The sequence below is a fragment of the Gossypium hirsutum genome, chromosome A03 (assembly GCF_007990345.1).
Source record: "Gossypium hirsutum isolate 1008001.06 chromosome A03, Gossypium_hirsutum_v2.1, whole genome shotgun sequence".
Lineage (NCBI taxonomy): Eukaryota > Viridiplantae > Streptophyta > Magnoliopsida > Malvales > Malvaceae > Gossypium > Gossypium hirsutum.
The window spans coordinates 15,087,598-15,105,763 of record NC_053426.1 but is presented as its reverse complement, the minus strand read 5'-3'; the positions used below and the strand labels follow the sequence as shown (position 1 = coordinate 15,105,763).

Sequence of the window (18,166 nt, the reverse complement as noted above, 5' to 3'; positions counted from 1 at the left end):
CCAAGTTCAGTCCAGAATTACAAATATAATTTGGCCCAATCGGAATGGCCCATTACTTGAAAAGATTTAAGGTCCATCTACAAGCTTGACTCATATGGAAATATAATCTTCAATGATATGCAATCTTAGATATGATATGCAATCTTAGATATGATACAATCTTAGATATGGTACAATCTTAGATATGATTGTAATCTTAGAAGATATGATTTTGTAATCTTAGAGATTTAATTTGTAGATACCTTTTAATCTTAACCGTTGATGTAATTGATCTGTACCGTTAGATTTGAGGAGGTTCAACTATAAATAGAGGCCTCTCCCTTCATTGTAAACACACTGGAGTTTTGGGAAACAATAAAATTTTTTAGAGCTTTCACTCAAATTTCTCTCCCTCTTACGTTCTTATTTTCTACGGTTTGTTCTTATTTTATTCTTTATTCATCTTCGTTTTTCAACCCTTTTTATTTTGATTTAATCCATGTTTTCTTTATTTTTTATATATTTTAATTTTTTTAATAATTTTAGTATTATATCAAACTCTTTCATTTTTTAATAATTTTTTTAGTATTACTCTTAGTAAATTATTTTTTAAAATTTTATTCAAATCATTATTTTAAAAAAATATATTTCATTTAATTATCATATTTTATCCAAAAGTTTTTCTAAAATGAGGCAATGTTTTTTCGTATTTAGGAATTCGGGAAATAGTGCCCTAACATACTGGGTTGCGATTTCCTGTTTGTCTAAATGCCTAAAGTATCCTTCTAAATAGATTTTGTAAATAACGAGATGATTTCAGTTATGAGAGTTTAAGAATATCGTGTCCTATCATGCTGGATGTGATGTTTGTATTCTTTCGGAGCTAAGGAATCTCGATTTTTCAACTTAAATAATTCTGGTTTTAAAAAATGGATCTTATTTTTAAATCCTTTCAAATTTTTGACATTAAGACAAAAAATATTCAATTTGGTACCAATTTTGGGCGTTGCGAGGGTGCTAATCCTTCCTCGTACGTAACCGACTCCCGAACCTGTTTTCTTAATTTTCGTAGACCAAAACGTTTTATAAGGTGATCCAATCACACTTAAAAAAGTTGGTGGCGACTCCCGTTTTCGCTTTTCAAAAGTCGATCCCCATTTTTCAAACGTCCATTTAAAAAATGGTTTCGACAGTGATCTCGAAGAGAAAGTCTACATGGAGCAACCGAAGGCTTTGTGCTTCCTATGAATGAACATAAGGTGTGTGAATTGATCAAGTCATTATATGGTTTAAAACAAACGCCTAAACAGTGACATGAGAAATTTGACTCGATTATCTTATCATATGGTTTTTTCCATAATGATGCGGATAATTGTATTTACACTAAATTCACCGATAGGTACGGTATAATCATTTGTCTCTATGTATACGATTTGTTAATTTTTGGTACGAACATGGAAGGTGTTCGTGAGACCAAAAAGTATCTAGCCTCGAATTTTAATATGAAGGATCTCAACGAGGTAGATACAATTTTAGGTATAAAGGTGAAAAAGCATGAAAAAGGCTTTGCGCTAAGCCAATCTCACTACATTGAGAAAGTATTGGAAAAGTCCAAACATTTGAATATCAAGGATTCAAACACTCCATACTATTCGAACTTTAAGTTAAGTGAGAATAATGGCAGGGCTATAGCACAACTTGTGTATGCTAGTGCAATTGGAAGTCTAATGTATTCAATGCATTGCATTAGACTCTTTGCTATGTGCAAATTGGTGAGATGAACAAATTGTCCTAGTATCGATCATTGGAAAGGAATTTGTAGGATTTTTGGCTGTCTTAAGAAAACAAAACATTTGGGATTATTCTATAGTAATTATCGCGCAGTACTAAAAGGAATTCATAGGATTTTTGGAAAGGAATTTGTAGGATTTTTTACTATCTTAAGAAAATAAAAAATATAGGATTACTCTATAGTAATTATCACGCAGTACTAGAAGGTTACTTGGATGCAAGTTGGATTACAAGTCTAAGTGACAATAAGTCCACATCAGGATGGATTTTTACGATCGGAGGTTGAGCCATTAGTTGGGCCTCTAAGAAACAAACTTGCATCTCACATTTGACTATGGAGGCTGAATTTATAGCCTTAACAACTACTAGAAAAGAAGCGAAATGACTAAGAGATCTCTTACTAGATATAAAGTTATGCCACAATATAGGTTCGCCATATATTGTGATAGTGAATCTATCATGTCTCAAGCGTACAATAAGGTGTACAATGAAAATTCTAGAAATATAAGTTTGAGACATGAGTATGTGAGACAATTGATTAGGGATGGTGTGATAACTATTACCTATGTTAAGTCAATTGATAATTTAGCAGATAAATTGACAAAAGGTTTGTTAAGGGATTTGGTTAAGAGTACTACCACTAAGATGAGATTAAAATCATTCTAATCGCATCATTGATAATGGAAACCTTACCTTGTTCTAGCCAAAAGTTAATTTCGAGGTTCAAAGGGTAATAACAAGTTATCGAATGACAATGTGCACTAAGAATCATGATTCTTATATGGACATGAAATGGTATAGCTTCAATGAAATTTTCTTTATGGTTTTCTCTTCTACATGTTCAAGAAACGAGATGAGCACATGGCCATAACGGTGCTAAAGCAAGTAAACTCTTACTCTAATACATTAGGGTTATGTGTGAATTTTTTTCGGTACTAACTTTAAGAGTGATGGTTTAAGCAACTAGCCACCATTCACTTTGCTGGTACTCTGAGAGTTTGCACTAAATTAAGGTTCAATCTGCGGACACCCTTCTTTATGCATAATCGTTGTGTACTTACTTTTTTGGAATTAGTAATCTAGTGAGGGATTGTTGGAAATTATAGATTGCAAATTAATTATTCATAAGCACTATTTAAATTAAAAGTGATGATTTATCATCTTGCAAATTAATCATAAACACTATTCAAATTAAAATTAATGATTTATCATCCCATGGATAAATTTCCATGAGATATGTTTCTTCCAAAAAGAATGTCCAAAATGAAGGGTTGTGGCTTTTCAAAATAGTATTTATTGAATACATATAAATAAAGGGACTATGGTGCTCACAAATTACATTACAATCAATTCAATTTTAGAAATTAGAATAAAAGTTAGGGAATTTATCGATTTTGCTAATCAAAGGAAATTTAAAATTTCGTTGTATCTAGGGAGGACCTTTGTCTTAACCCTCTAGCAACTTTATGTGGGGGAAAATAGTTCTCTTTGGAAAGCGTCACCCTCCCCTCGAAGTCTACTGTTATTTCCATATAAGTCTCCGGTTCTATCGTCTCCACTCAAATTATCCAACATCATAAACCTCTATGTGATTGATCTTAGCCTTCTTGGAACATTCAAGTTGCTCAACTTTTCCCTTGTCTTTGAGTGGTAAAAATAATGAAGTTGATAAGGTGCTCATCATCTTCTTCAAAACTAATAGATAAATCCTCATTACTCTAAGTAAGCTAGAGTGACTTCTTCAAGTTATTGGCATATTCAGCTTAAGTATGACCAAATCCTTAACGCTCATAATATTGTATACCCTTCTATGCCTTATCATTTATCACAACTCCTTTACCCTTAAACTTACTAGGATTTATGTTTGCATCAAACTTTTTATTCTGCATAGTCAACTTCTTGAATGCCTTCTTAACGTTTTGAGTGAGTAAGGACATCTATTCCTAAAGATCGTTTATAGCAGATTCACCTTAGTTGCAGTTGGGGCTGTAACCTACAAAATAATGTTCTTCTCACTTTTGCCTTTATTATTCCTTGACTCGTTTAGGTTCATCTCAAATTTTTGTAATGAACCAATGAGCTCGTCAATCCTCATATTTGAAATGATATGCTTCATTGATCTAATCCACCTTGATTGCAAATTTGCCTCGTAAAGAATGAAACACTTTTCTAGCCAACTTCGACTTAAAGTAAAATTATCTAATTGTAAAAGTTGGATTTGATATGTCACAAACTTTACCCAAATTTAGTCAAAGTCTCATTGTCCTACATTCTTAGAGTCTCAAACCTTGTAGTCAACATTTAAAGTTTGGAATGCTTCATTATATTTGTTCCTCATGAGTTATTCTTAGAATCGTCCAAGCTGGTTTGGGAATGGTGCATTTAGAAATCCATTTAAATTCCTAAGGGTTAACTCCAAAAAATATTGCATTGAGAATCCTAGAGTTGGCACCAGCCAACTTTCTTCATCATTTGTCTAGGTTCCTTCAAGTTTAGGAGTTGTTACACCATCTATAACAATTGTTGAAGGTTCTCATCTAATTAAGATTAAACACCAGGAATTTTTATTTATGGGTTTTATAAAAGCTTTTATCTTGGCCTTTCAATAGGCATAGTTCGTGTAATCCAACATGGGGGTCTAAAAATTGAGTAACCTTCCATCTCGTTCTCAAATTAATAACAGGGTCACCACTTAGTATGTCAAGTGTCCAACTTAGATACCAATTGTAGAATTTTTTTATTTTGATTGTCAAATCTTCATTTAGTTCGAAATGGGCACCAAAAATATTTACATAGTTCGAAATCTTCTATGTTTATAAGGACTTTAATCAACGAAGCACTAGTTATGATTTAAATTTATCTCACTAATTAAATTCCAATATCACTTTTATACTTCGAACTAGATCGCTCTCCTTTTAATACTTTCCCCTTGAAAGTTCAGATGAAAACAAGAAAGTTTACTTAAAATTTTGTACTCAAATAAAAATTCATAATTGAACAAATTAAGTGTTTTCTCTCTCATATTGCTTAACCTAAACAAGTCATTGCATAAAAAGGCTTGTTGATTAGTGCATAAAGTTCAATTATATGTGATATTTTCCCCTTTGAATATTTTTCATTTTTTTGAAATGAAAAGACTGATATTATTAAAAATTGCTCAAAATGCCAGAGGTTACATCACAATCAACTCCCCGATAAAAAACAAAACCCACAAAAACAACATAAAATAAAACCAAACAGCAATAAAACAAAAGAGAAAAGCAGACCAATCGTCCAAAAACCATTAATGCGCACACAGGAACTTCAAAAACCACAAACTCAAAAACCAGAACTACTCTGGCCTTCAAACAAAAGATAAAACCCACAAATATCAGTCAAAGCCAGTTTCCTTCTTCGTGTAACAATCAGTTCTGATATAGGAAGAAAACCCAAATGCTTTGAACCCAAATATGGAAATTCAGAGAACCTTCTCCACTACAAAGCAAACTAAGACATACTTTGAATCGTCTCTATCGAACTCTTCCGATCCCTTTCCAAAACACTCGATAATGAAGTCGGAATGCCATCATTCCATAGCCCAGATCTTCTGCTTCTTCGCCCTTCCGCTGCCAAAGCATAGGCTGCAGCATTAACAGAACGAGGAACAAACAGGTAAACCACCTTATCAAAATAGTGTTCTAATTCTCGAATGTGAATGATAATAGATCTGAGAATAGATTTATCATTAATTCTTGCTTGCAGTTTTTTAATCACGGTCAGAGAATCCCCTTCCACTTCCAAACACCTGAAACCCATCAGACGCGCAAACAATAAGGACCTTTCACATGCCCTTGCTTCAGCAATGAACGCATCAGCTACATCCTCAATCAGATAAGTTACAGCTCCTCTAATTTCCCCTCTTGCGTCTCTGGCCAAAGCTGCTACAATAGATGTCCTAGAATCACTTTGAAAGGTAGCGTCAAAATTAATCTTGATAAATCCCAAACCTGGAGGCTTCCAAAACCCATTTTTCAGAAAAACATCAATGCCACCGAGATTTTTTTTGCAAAACTTTATTTCCTGAACATATCCTTTAATGAAACCAAGCACTTCCTGTATAGAAAATTTAGTGCCCTCATGTATCAAATGGTTTCTCCTGTACCACATGGTCCAGATAGATATTGCAATAATTTGTTTGCTCTGCTCATTTGCTTCAATAAAATTTTTGACAAAACAAAACTTATAGTTGGATGTGCTGTCAACAGAAGCAGTTTTAATTTGAAGGGAAGCTCATACACTTTGAAGAAGATCGCAAGACCACAACAAATGATCCGTGGTTTCTGATGCTTCCCTGCAAAGCGGACAAACAGAATCAGTCCTCAACCTTCTTAACACTAAGTTACTGTAGTGAGGAAAAAATTATTAAATAGCCTCCAAATATGTATTTTGATTTTCTCCGGGATGTTAATAGACCACAAAGACTTGTAGAAAATCTTGTATCTATCATCAGTAAAGTTGATGAAATTGGTGTCCTGTAAATAGGCAGTAGTAAGAACTCTGTATCCACTTTTAACCGTATACTCGCCCGAACCTTCATACTTCTACACCAGCAAATCCTCCTTTGATGACTCAACAATCGGAATGGACAGAATACGTTGCGCCTGATCTTCATCTACAAGACTGGAAATAAGTCCTTTATTCCAGGTATTTGTCTCCGAATCAATTAATTGATTAACAATCGTCCATCGAGGATTAATACAATGCCCTGATATTCTGTTGTTTTCCACTCCAAGCAACCGGGGGTCATTCCAAATGTTAACCTTAATACCATTACCAATTCTCCACAAAACTCCATCAGCAATCAAATCATGAGCGTTGCAAATACTGCGCCAGGTAAATGAAGGGTAAGAACTTATCTTGGCTGATAAAATATCTGAATGTGGATAACAACGAGCTTTAAGGACTTTGGCCAAAAGGCAATTGGCCTGGGATAAGAGACGCCACACTTGCTTTGCTAATAATGATTTATTAAACCAACGCATATTTTTGAAACCCAGCCCACCAACACACTTTGGTCTACACAACACATCCCAATTTCTCCAATGAATACCCTTCAACGATCTATTATTAGCCTACCAAAATTTATTCATAACACCTTCAAGCTTCCTGCATAAGAGTTTCGGAAATTCAAAACATTGCATCGCATAGACTGGGATAGCTTATAGGACTGCTTTGACGAAATCTTCTTTCCCCCCATCGATAAGTATCGTAAGCTCCAGCCCTCTATACATCTTCTGAATCTGTCAATAAAATTGGCAAAAGCCCAACTCTTCTTGCGCCCAACCATCATTGGCAGCCCTAAATATTTCTCCGGGTTCAATGCAACTCTTACTCCCAAGATATTTATGATAGTATCCTTGATATTGACATTAACATTAGCCCCGAAAAAAATCAGAGATTTTTCAAAATTCACCCTTTGGCCTAAAAGAGATTCGTACTCCTTTATAACATTACCCACCACCGTAGCACCTTCAGCAGATGCATCCCCAAAAAGAATACAATCATCTGCAAAGAAAAGATGGTTAATCGAGAATCTTCCTCTTTCGATTGAAACACCCTTCATTAAACCCTTCTGCTCAGCTTCCTTAATAAGAATTGAGAATCCTTCAGCACAAATAAGAAAGAGATAAGGACTAAGAGGGTCACCCTGATGTAATCCTCTCGAAGGGAGAAACCAGTCACTGTTGAACCCATTAAGATTCACCGAATAAGACACGGAACAAACACATCTCATGACAAGAACGATCCAATCTGCATGAAAACCTAAATGCATCATCATGCCAGCTAAAAAATCCCATTCAACTCGATCCTACGCTTTGCTCATATCAAGTTTCAACGCAAAATTCCCTTTTTTTTCCCTTTTTCTTCATTTTCAACGAATGAAACACCTCATAAGCAATAAGAACATTATCCGAAATATGTCTTCTTGGAAGGAAAGCCCCTTGAGCTTCATTAATACAACTTTCCTATATAGCACTCGTACGATTCACCAAGACTTTCGCGATAAATTTGTAAACAACGTTACAAAGGCTTATAAGTCCAAAATGAGTGATGTTTTTTGATTTATCAACTTTAGGAATTAAAAAAATACGGGTTTTGTTTATTGTTTCAATCTCAGTTTCACCATTCAAAATAGATAAACAATAGCTAGACAATTCAGGACCAATAATATGCCAGTACCTTTGAAAGAAAATTGCTGGAAATCCATCACTGCCCGGTGCTTTCAAATGATCCATCATCTTCACTGCATGAGTGATTTCTTCCTCCGTAAATTCTTGAAGGAGAACATCATTCATATCATCAGTTATCTGTTTTTCCACCAATCCAAAAACGCGCTCATCCGATCCCACTTCAGAGGCTGAAAATAATTCTTCAAAAAAAATCTGAAGCAAGTTTTAGCATCTCTTCTGTTGAATGAACCTTTGTTCTATTCGCCCTTTCTAATTCATGAATTCGACCACGATTCTGCCTTTGAATTGCCATTTTATGAAAAAAACTGGTGTTTCTATCACCATTTTTCAGCCAGTTGACTCGAGCTCGTTGTTCCCAAAATAATTCTCCCTGATCTGCCTGAAGATTAAGACCGACCTGTACATCTGTAATTTCAGCAAGGACATCATCAGTTGGCTCTTGATCATATAGACTATTTAATTTATCCTCCAGCTCCAAACGACATCTTTTAGATTTCCTAGCTCTAAGTTTGCTCTATTTCTGAATATGTTGACCAAGACCTTAAGCTTCTCAGGAATACTTCCAGGCATTTCTTCCCAATTTCGACGAATTTCTTCCTCTAAAGAATCATCCAAACACCAAGAAGCTTCAAACCGAAAAACATTTGAAGGCGTGTATTTTCTCTGGTTTCCAATAGTATCCAGCAAAATCGGGCAATGATCAGAGAATGAATGACTTAAGTGTTCAACTTGATAATTAGGATAAATATTAATCCAATCCAAAGTCGCAACACCGATCCAATCTCTCCCTTATGTTGGTAGAGAAAAATCTACCTCTCTCCCATGTAAACCACCGTTCAATATAGCCAAGGTCATTAAGTCCACAATCTTCCAAAGCCATACGAAAATCAGTCATCTGGCGATCAACTCATAGTCGTCCTCCCTTCTTTTCAAAAGAGCTTACAATCTCATTAAAATCCCCTAGAACAACCCAAGGAAGCCTTTGATCTTGTCCCAAACGCCTTAATAATTCCCAAGAATCCCCTCTATTCTTTTCTTCTGCATTCCCATAAAAACCCAATAAATGCCAACTAGTATCACATTAAGCATCTTGGACTTCAACATCAATATGAAAAGAAGAAAAAGACTTGAGGCTAATCAACGAGTTCCCCTTCCACCCTAGTGATAAACCACCTTTGGATCCCACCACTCCAACATCGATTCCATTCACAAAACCACATTTTAATCTCACCGATTCCATCTTTTTAGCACTTAATTTTGTTTCTAATAGAAACAAAATTTGGGGATTAATGGCTCTCAACTGATTCTTGAGCCTCTTTACAGTTCGTGATCTCCCCAAACCACGAACGTTCCAACTAAGTGTTTTCATTGCAGTCGGCTGCTCTGGACTCCAGAGCTAACCGTTACATCAGAATGTCTTACATCCCCAACAATAGTTGAATCCTCCACTAACCTTTGCCGCTTCTTTCCTTTCATATTAAGTAAAAGCTCATTTTCCTCCTCCAGCATTAAATCCAAGGGCCCACTATCAGAATTGTTACTTTGAATTACACTACTACCCAAATTGCGCCTGCTGTCAGATTCATAATTTACAAACTGTTGACTAGGATTCAAAGGAATTAAATTAGGATTAGAATATTGTTGCCATGATTCCCTCCTATTAGCATTCCCCAAATCACTCAGCCATTTGTTGCTTTGATTGCTACCTTCCTTTTCTGGCTTGCTCCATAGCGAACCATCGGACTGACGAAGCCACCTACTATCAGCCTTACCACACCGCCACAACTCAGCCCGTAAAGATAAATCCCATCCAAAACTAATATTCGTAGGCTCAATCCGTAGCTGAAGAGGGCAGAAACTCTCCCCATGCCCCGATTTGCCGCAAATGAAATAGAACAGGCTCAACTTCTCATATTGAAAGCGGGCATATACTGTCTTCTCTTTCCCAATCTGAATATTTTTCCTCCTTTTCAAAGGAACAGTAACATCCAAACGCTCACGGATTCGCATAAACTATTTATAACCCGAAGCTAGGATAGCAGTATCATATTCTAAAAACTCACCCAAAAAATTACCCAACTGTCTGGCCATATGTTCAGTCATCAGACCTGGAGGCAAATCATGTATTTGGATCCAAAATTCTGTGAAGTTTAATAAAACATCTGATGGATGTTCTCCCTGCTGGACTTTTTGCAAAATGAAGAGATGGTTATTGAAAAACCAAGGGGTACCCAACAACACTCTTTGCGTATCAATCTCATGGAAAAACTGGAAAAGGTGCCTCTTATCACCTAGATCAGATATACATATTCCTCCAACCGGATTCCATACATCAGCCATCGTATTGCGTAGGGAAGGAAAATGGACAACACTATCCGTGAGACAGCGATCCACTAAACACAACCGAAAATCCTGATCTCCTACCGTCGCTTCCTCTTGGAATGCCTTCTCTTCCTCGTCACAAAGTCTCAAATTGGCTAAATCATCCTCCATGCCAAAATCGCTCGAAAGAAAACACCAAATCACTGTAAAACTTCGATGAAAAAGAGAGTGAATAAAATACAAATCAAATTTTTCTATCGAAAAAACATGTCAAAACGACAGATAGCAAAACTCGTGTCAAACGACAGACCAAAAACATAAACGTGTCATTTTAAATGTTTAATTATTGCATTTTGACTTATATTTGATTTTGCATGGGTAAGTCTTTGATATTGATTTTGGCAAGTTTATGGGTTAATTCCATTTTAAGATCTCAGCTTCACCTTGCTTTGGTATTTTGATCATATTATGAGCTACAAAACTCCAATTTAGGAATTGAAAAATCTATTCAGACTTATTTCAACACTTGAAGCCTAAAAATGTCAGGAAGATGCCTAAAAATGGTTTAGAAGTTTGAGGCAAAAATTTGTTGAATACTAAAAAGAATTGCTTTAATTCATTAAGGGCACTTTTATCTTTCTTCTTTATGTGAATTTTGCCCTATAAATACATAATTTTAGGATCAAAATTAGATTTAGTCGCATTCAATATTATTTTATTATTGTGTTTTCTTTTCTCCACGAGTTGTTAAACTCTTTTTGTAGTAAAAGGGATTTCGAAGTTGCGATTCTTCAAGTTTGTAATATCTAATTTGTTTTTTCCTTTCTTTATTATTTGTTATTTACATATCTTTTGTTTTAATTACAAATATTCGGGTTTGTTGAATAAAAGAATTCATATTTGATTGATTAGAAAATTTGCATTATCAATTAGAATTGTTAAATTCATAATTATTTGACGCATAGCATAGTTGTGTATGTCGAAATATAAGATTAGTAGTTGTGTGGAAATATAATCTAGTCCAAATGAACCTTACTTGAATGTGTTGGTTAGAATTCGATCTCTCGAATTTTCCATGCTATTAATAAAATAAATTATAGACACTTCGTTATAAGGTTATTTGTTAATAAATAAAATTATTTCAATGGGCTTCCTCTTAATTATCAAGAATGTAACGAGAATTTGGTTACTAGGCGCAATGGTGGCAAGAAGATAAGGGCTATATTTGCATTGATGATCTAACCTGTTATGCCCGAAAAATAAAAAGAGGGGGTAAATTGGTTCGGCCCGAATTGCAATTCTAGTTGCTTTTTCACCTAGAAGCGCCAAAACTTAAAATATAATAACAGGTGTTTCATGTTGTTTGAAGATTGTAGAATAAAATGAAAGGATATATTTCAAAATTATACATTAATTTTGGTTTAATATGCAATTTTATATATGAACTTTGATTTTGTGCAATTTGATACATGAAATTTTGTTTGGATTCAATTCTCATAAATTATTAACACAACTATTAATATAGAGTCATTTTATGTTTATATACTGCATACATAAGTAATTATATTTATCCAATACTAAAATAAAGGAGAAATGATTGTATGAAACAGTGACGCCACGTCATCTGTATCCCTTTCCAATAGTTTTATGCCACATCAGTATTCTTATCCTGAATTTCAGGATTTTATCCTGAATTTCAGTATTTTAATTTGGATTTAATTTTTTTCAGGATAAAATCCTGAAATTCAGGATAAAATCCTGAAATTCAGGATAAGAATACTGATGTGGCATAAAACTATTGGAAAGAGATACAGATGACGTGGCGTCACTGTTTCATACAATCCTTTCTCAAAATAAAGTGATGCATTTTATGATTGAAATATAAATTAAATAAGCAATTAGACTTCCCTCTAATTGGATCTAGTAAGTGAATTTGTGAATTGTGTTTTAATTTGTTCTAGGTTGAATTTACTTGTCCGTAGAGCAGTGCCACAAGTAGAGATGTTAGAGTAAACAGATTTGCCTTAGATTTAATAAACTGTTTGTTGTTGTTCAACAATGTAAAGCAACTTTGATCTCAATATGGAGTAACAGTGCACATCTATGAACATTTTTATCAAATCTGGAATAGACCAAACATTGTAGAGACCATAAAAAGGAATGCTATTATGAGAGATCCAATTCCACCATTGATAAACCCATCCGAACTGGGAGTAGCAGTTGAAGAAGGATTGTTGGTCTTCGAAGAAGGCTTCGGAATCGTAGCTTGAGGTTGCGGTTGAGCTTCGGGAGCACCAACGGTTACGGATTTTTTATCATCTTCTAGTACATTTACTTGAAGCTTCATCCCTCCAAGACAATGCAACTTGTTGCCACAAACAAAATACCTCTTTCCAGCATTTGAAAGTGTTACAGTTGTGTTCCCATTAGAAAAAGTTGTCAAACTATTTGTTGTATTGCAAGTTTCGAAACTTTCTTTATTAACTTCGCTTACACTGTGAGATGATGAGTATTGGAACACTAGAAAGAGCCCAAAAACAAAACCAAAATTTGTCACTAAACTCTGATAAAAAATAAAAGTTAAATCTTGTCTGGACACAGAGATGGCAAGAAAAACACTTACGTAGAACATCACCAACATTGAATGTCTTGTTAGTAGCCCATGAATCAATATCTGTGCTTATGTCCCAACCAGAAGTGTCTCCAACAACATATGTTGCTGCATGACTTGTTAATGCAAAGCAGAAAATAGCAAGAAGACAAAGCAGAATCAGCTTAGCCATGGATGAGAGATATAATTGATATAAGAGGATTAGTATTTTGCATTATATATATATATGTGTGTGATGTAGTTCAAGGTTGATTATTATTAGATGACCTAACTTCAGATCTGCGAATGGCTTAGTACTAGTCAAGAGGTAAGGGACCTACCTTTCGGCTCTTTCCGCTATTTTTGTCGTAAATGGGTTTGTTCAATTAAACCTTGAGAAAAAAAATCAATCAAAAAATTAATTTATCAAATTATCCATTAACGTTGATAAGTTTGGTAATCGAGAATTTGTTGATCTAATTTCAAAAGATGAAAGTCAAGATGGAGCCAAAATGGAAATGCAGGATGACATGACGTTGGATTTAAAGAGAATTGGTACAAATTCCACCAAGGGGATCAAGTTCGGTCATCGTCCAAAAAATCCTATCAAGGTTATTAAGATGTTGGTAAGGGTAGGAAGGGGTGATCGCTAGGGTTTTAAAAATTATAAATACATATAATTTTTTTAAAACATGATTAAAATAATTTTAATTTTTTAAAATGTTTTTTTATCATATTTTTTTTGGCATAATCTCTATAACTATCCATAATGTATTTCAGTACACTTCAACCTACGTCCTCCTGCATTGACAACAATACTCATGACAATCGAATTAAAACTCAAACAACAATTGTTAATAATTTTTAAATATTCTTTTATATAATAAAAATTTAAACTCAAGCACGCACACAGCCTGTAGATCGATCCCACAACCTTAGGAATATGGAAAACACACTTAACTAATAGATCAAATGTTGGGTGAACGATCCTAAACATGTATTTGTCCAAGTTCATTCTAAACATCTATTTTAATTTTATTAAGGTAATTTTTTTAAAATTGTATTTTTTTATAATTTTATATAATTCTTAACAATTTTTTATAATTATTTTAAAAAACAATAGACCTAGACAAATATTTTTTTAAAATTTGTTATCTGTTAAAAAATATTTTTCTAAGATTTTTTATCTGTTAAAAGTTATTTGTTAACTAATATTTTACCACGTTAGCATCAAAGACTCATGGCATGTTACAAGTTCTCATTTAATTATTTTGTTATTTACACTAATAAAAAATCTCTATTAAATTTGATCTAACATTAATCAAGGGTTTGATTGATAAATTTTTCAGCTTATAAATTGAATTAAGTGCACTTTTTTAATGTGCTGTTACGATACATTTTCTTACACTTAAATCCCCATGCAACCGATTGATAGAAGCGATTGCGTTGGTTGATATTTCTTGTAAAACTACAAATGTTGGTTCCCCAAAGTCAATAAGGAAGGGCTTTAGAACTGCGACAACTACTAAACTTTATCTTCAACTACTCCTCACCAATTCTATTTGTTCAAAATCATCAAACATGGCATTGTGATTTGATTTTGGACAAGTCGGCTCCATCCGTTGTTGGCTTGCTACTCTTAGATACTTTAACAATTCACGTTAATTTTAGGGTTGGGTCGGATTGATCTGTTTAATATTCTTTATCTGTTCATAAATAATTTATAGAAATTTTATACGTATTAAGTACAATTCAAATGTAAAAAAAAAATGACGTGTTAAGCTGTGTAATTTCCAAACAACATATTTGTATTAATAAATAATTATATGTTAAGCTATATAATTTCCAAATAAAAAATAAAAAAAGATATGATTTTCTTAGTAAAGATTTGCTGATTTTTCTGGGTTTGACTTGGGAATTTTTAGGATGCCACTCTAAAATGCAATTTTTTCGGACATGTCGTTAAACATTATTTTTTTTCCCTCTGTAATTGTATTGTCTTTAGTTCCAAACCAAACCAAAATAAAAGATATTATTCACTTTCTGTCTCACCTTTTTTCACTAAATAATAACAAAAACAAAACAAGCTCTCTTTTTTTTTTCCTTTTTCATCAGTAACTGTTCCCATCCTTACACCAAGGGGCAGGCTCGTTTTCGGGCAAAACCAACAGTCATGAATGCTGAATAGTATGCTTCATGATCAGTGATTTGATTTATATTATTTTCGTTTTAGTTTGTTCACACTTGATTCTCTCTCTTTGTTTGCTTAAGATCCCAGATGTTTTTCTTCTTTGCCATGATGGCTTCTTTTTGTATAGATCTATCCTAGCGCCTTCTATTACAGTTATGATACAAGTAATTGGGTGTTTTTAACATATAGTCAATTCTATAGCTTTCTGATCTAACGCTATTGCTTCATTAGAATTTAATCATTTTTAATTAGAAAACAAAGCTGAATTGTGTGTGTTTATGGTTGAACTCTGATCAAGAATTTGGAGAAACGATCTCTTGAGTTTAAGTATTCATGTGTTTGTCTTCAGTACAATGTTTTTGTTTGTCGTCGTATTACTATCCTATTATGTTTCTGTGGTTTTGTCATTGAATATAGAAATGGGGTAAGGACTATTTTGCGCCTAAGGTAATGTCTGAATGTAGGAGCAATCTAGTGTATCCACATTCAGAGTTTTCGATTTTGTCGAAAAATAAATATATTTTAGGTTTGTTATGGATATCATCTCGATTTGTTGTTTGGTTAAAATGCTAATAGGTTTTAAACTATTTTGTGCAGTGACTATTTATTCAAGCTTTTGCTGATTGGAGACTCTGGAGTTGGCAAATCATGTCTTCTTCTGAGGTTTGCTGTAAGCTTCCACTGTAACAATTAATTGTACTGTTTTACATCTAATTTACGTCGCTTATACTTTATTGCTAGATTTGCAATAGCAGTCTGTAGTCAAGCATAAAATCTACTTTTCTCCGCTGCATCTTTTACAAGCTTTCTAGTGGTGAGCTCAATCGATTCTGAAAGCATACCTGCAATCTGACTACCTAATTTATCGCTTCATTACAGGATGATTCATATCTGGAGAGTTATATAAGCACAATTGGCGTGGACTTTGTGAGCATTTCTGACCTGTACCTGAATGTAATCCTCCTCCTTATTTGAAAATTTTAACTTATTTGTTTGTTTTCTATTGTATAGAAAATACGCACGGTGGAGCAAGATGGGAAAACTCTAAAACTTCAAATTGTGAGAATCTTTCCTTGTTTATTTGCTTTATTTTTTGTACGAGGGATGCAAACCATATCTTTCCTTGTTGGTTGTTCTTGTTTGATTTGTTGTTTTCTTTGTCTTTTTTTAACTCACCTGTGATATCAGTGTTGTCAAGGATGCAAGGCGCACTCTAGGCGCTAAACCCTTGTATTATCGCTTGTGCAAGGAGCAAAAAATGCTGATATGAGTGTCTTTGTATGTATGCATATATGTAAGACATATAATAAACTCTAAAGTGCGGACTAATTTATCTAAAAAAATGCAATTCTTTTTATTATGTATTGATTTCTTTGTGGTGGTCCATTTCTAGTTGAATACTCAAATATTGACAAGTATAGAGTTTGATATTATCCCTTTCAATCAAGTAGGCTTTTTATGCCTATTACCTTGCAAAAAAAGGTGCTAAGGTGCATTAGGCGTACGCCTGATCAAATGGGTCTTTCTCGAAAGGGTCAGCTTGTCTTGTGCTAAGGAGCAAGGTGCAAGCAAGCCTAGGAGCATGCCTTGACAACGCTTTATTCTTATATATTCTTTAAATATCATTGGTAGATTTTGGCTTGGCCTTGGTGTGTATTCATTTTGTTTCTTACCGTAATATCTTATTTTGTTTCCTTTGCTAATCGAGCTACTGAAACATGCAGTGGGATACTGCAGGGCAAGAACGGTTTCGAACAATCACTAGCAGCTACTACCGAGGGGCACATGGCATTATAGTAAGTTCTCTCGACATGCATACATTCCTTATTTCTTCATTGTTGTCCTCTTTTTGGTACATATTATTTCACATTTTATAGACAAGTTCATAACGTTTGTTCGACATCTGGCAGATAGTTTATGATGTTACCGACCAAGCGAGCTTCAACAATGTGAAGCAATGGTTGAATGAAATCGATCGCTATGCAAGTGGGAACGTGAACAAGCTTCTGGTGGGAAACAAGTGTGATCTTACTGCTAAAAAAGTGGTTTCTTATGAAACAGCCAAGGTAATAGTGGTTTAACTCTCTGTGTTGCTTATTTTCATCAACCATTGAAAAGTAAAAGAATCGCATCCATATTTTCTGTTCATAGGCCTTTGCAGATGACCTTGGCATTCCATTTATGGAGACTAGTGCAAAAAATGCCACTAATGTTGAGCAAGCTTTTATGGCCATGGCTGGTGATATTAAGAACAGGTACCTTCTTTTGCCTGTAAATTCATGATTCATTATTTTCATCTGCGGAAACCATATATTCCTTCAGAATTCCGAATACTATCCTTGTTGATTCATTTTCTTTTGTTTCTCCTTTTACATTAGGATGGCAAGTCAGCCGGCGTTAAACAATGCGAGGCCGCCAATGGTGCAGATACGAGGACAACCTGTTAACCAGAAGACTGGTTGCTGCTCTTCCTAGTTAATTTTGACCTATTACCTGAAGAATGAATGCATGTTAGAATAGCTTTCTTAATTCTGCTATCTTTCAACAAAAGAAAAACTACGCAGTTTCAGTTTGTTTGTAAGCTGTTCTGAAATCAAATTCTTGCTAATGGCCTGTACAAATCGAGTATATTCGCCATCCATATTTATTTATTCTTTTAAATGTTTTTAATCCACATAAACTTTTTTAAGACTAATTAATAAATATAAATATGAGTGTACCACTTTTCAAATTTGTGTTTATCATCCACAATCTTTACTAAATTCAATTTTACAACTTAAATTCAATTTTATTCATCCATCCCTTTTAAAATATATAATCATTCATCTTTTAATTAAATTTTTTTTATTTAACCAATTATCCAATGCTCATCTAACACAATTCATATATCATCTTTTTATAATTTTATTCTGTTTTTTTTTTTAAATTACACCCATGATTACTCTAAAATAAGGTGGTATCTCTTATTTTAATTACCCCAATTTTTTTTAATTTAGTTATTCTAAATAAGATAATTGTGCAAATTAGCATTACTTTTAAAATTTTTATTTTTTTAACAATCTA

At 33.9% G+C, this 18,166-nt stretch overlaps 2 protein-coding genes across 2 annotated transcripts; one reads left to right on the top strand and one right to left on the bottom strand.

Moving 5' to 3' along the window:
• Positions 1-12,383: 12,383 nt before the first annotated feature.
• On the bottom strand, positions 12,384-13,122 carry LOC107947689 (stellacyanin). Its single transcript, XM_016882261.2, has 2 exons — positions 12,946-13,122; positions 12,384-12,842 (listed from the first exon to the last, which is right to left on the bottom strand). Exons 1-2 carry the CDS (start codon positions 13,103-13,105, stop codon positions 12,439-12,441), a joined length of 564 nt encoding a protein of 187 aa, XP_016737750.1. The 5' UTR covers positions 13,106-13,122; the 3' UTR covers positions 12,384-12,438.
• Positions 13,123-14,929: 1,807 nt separating this feature from the next.
• Positions 14,930-17,764, top strand: LOC107944894 (GTP-binding protein YPTM2). The gene is made up of 8 exons (XM_041108923.1): positions 14,930-15,099; positions 15,701-15,773; positions 15,983-16,030; positions 16,115-16,162; positions 16,828-16,899; positions 17,014-17,169; positions 17,255-17,358; positions 17,482-17,764. Exons 1-8 carry the CDS (start codon positions 15,086-15,088, stop codon positions 17,576-17,578), a joined length of 612 nt encoding a protein of 203 aa, XP_040964857.1. The 5' UTR covers positions 14,930-15,085; the 3' UTR covers positions 17,579-17,764.
• Positions 17,765-18,166: the final 402 nt, after the last annotated feature.

Coding starts and splice junctions, on each gene's coding strand:
- LOC107944894 (XM_041108923.1), top strand. Junction 15,774..15,982: donor GTCTTCTTCTGAGGTTTGCT/GTAAGCTTCCAC, acceptor GCTTCATTACAG/GATGATTCATATCTGGAGAG. Junction 16,031..16,114: donor GCACAATTGGCGTGGACTTT/GTGAGCATTTCT, acceptor TCTATTGTATAG/AAAATACGCACGGTGGAGCA.
- LOC107947689 (XM_016882261.2), bottom strand. CDS start 13,105: ATGGCTAAGCTGATTCTGCTTTGTCTTCTTGCTATTTTCTGCTTTGCA. Junction 12,843..12,945: donor CAATGTTGGTGATGTTCTAC/GTAAGTGTTTTT, acceptor GGCTCTTTCTAG/TGTTCCAATACTCATCATCT.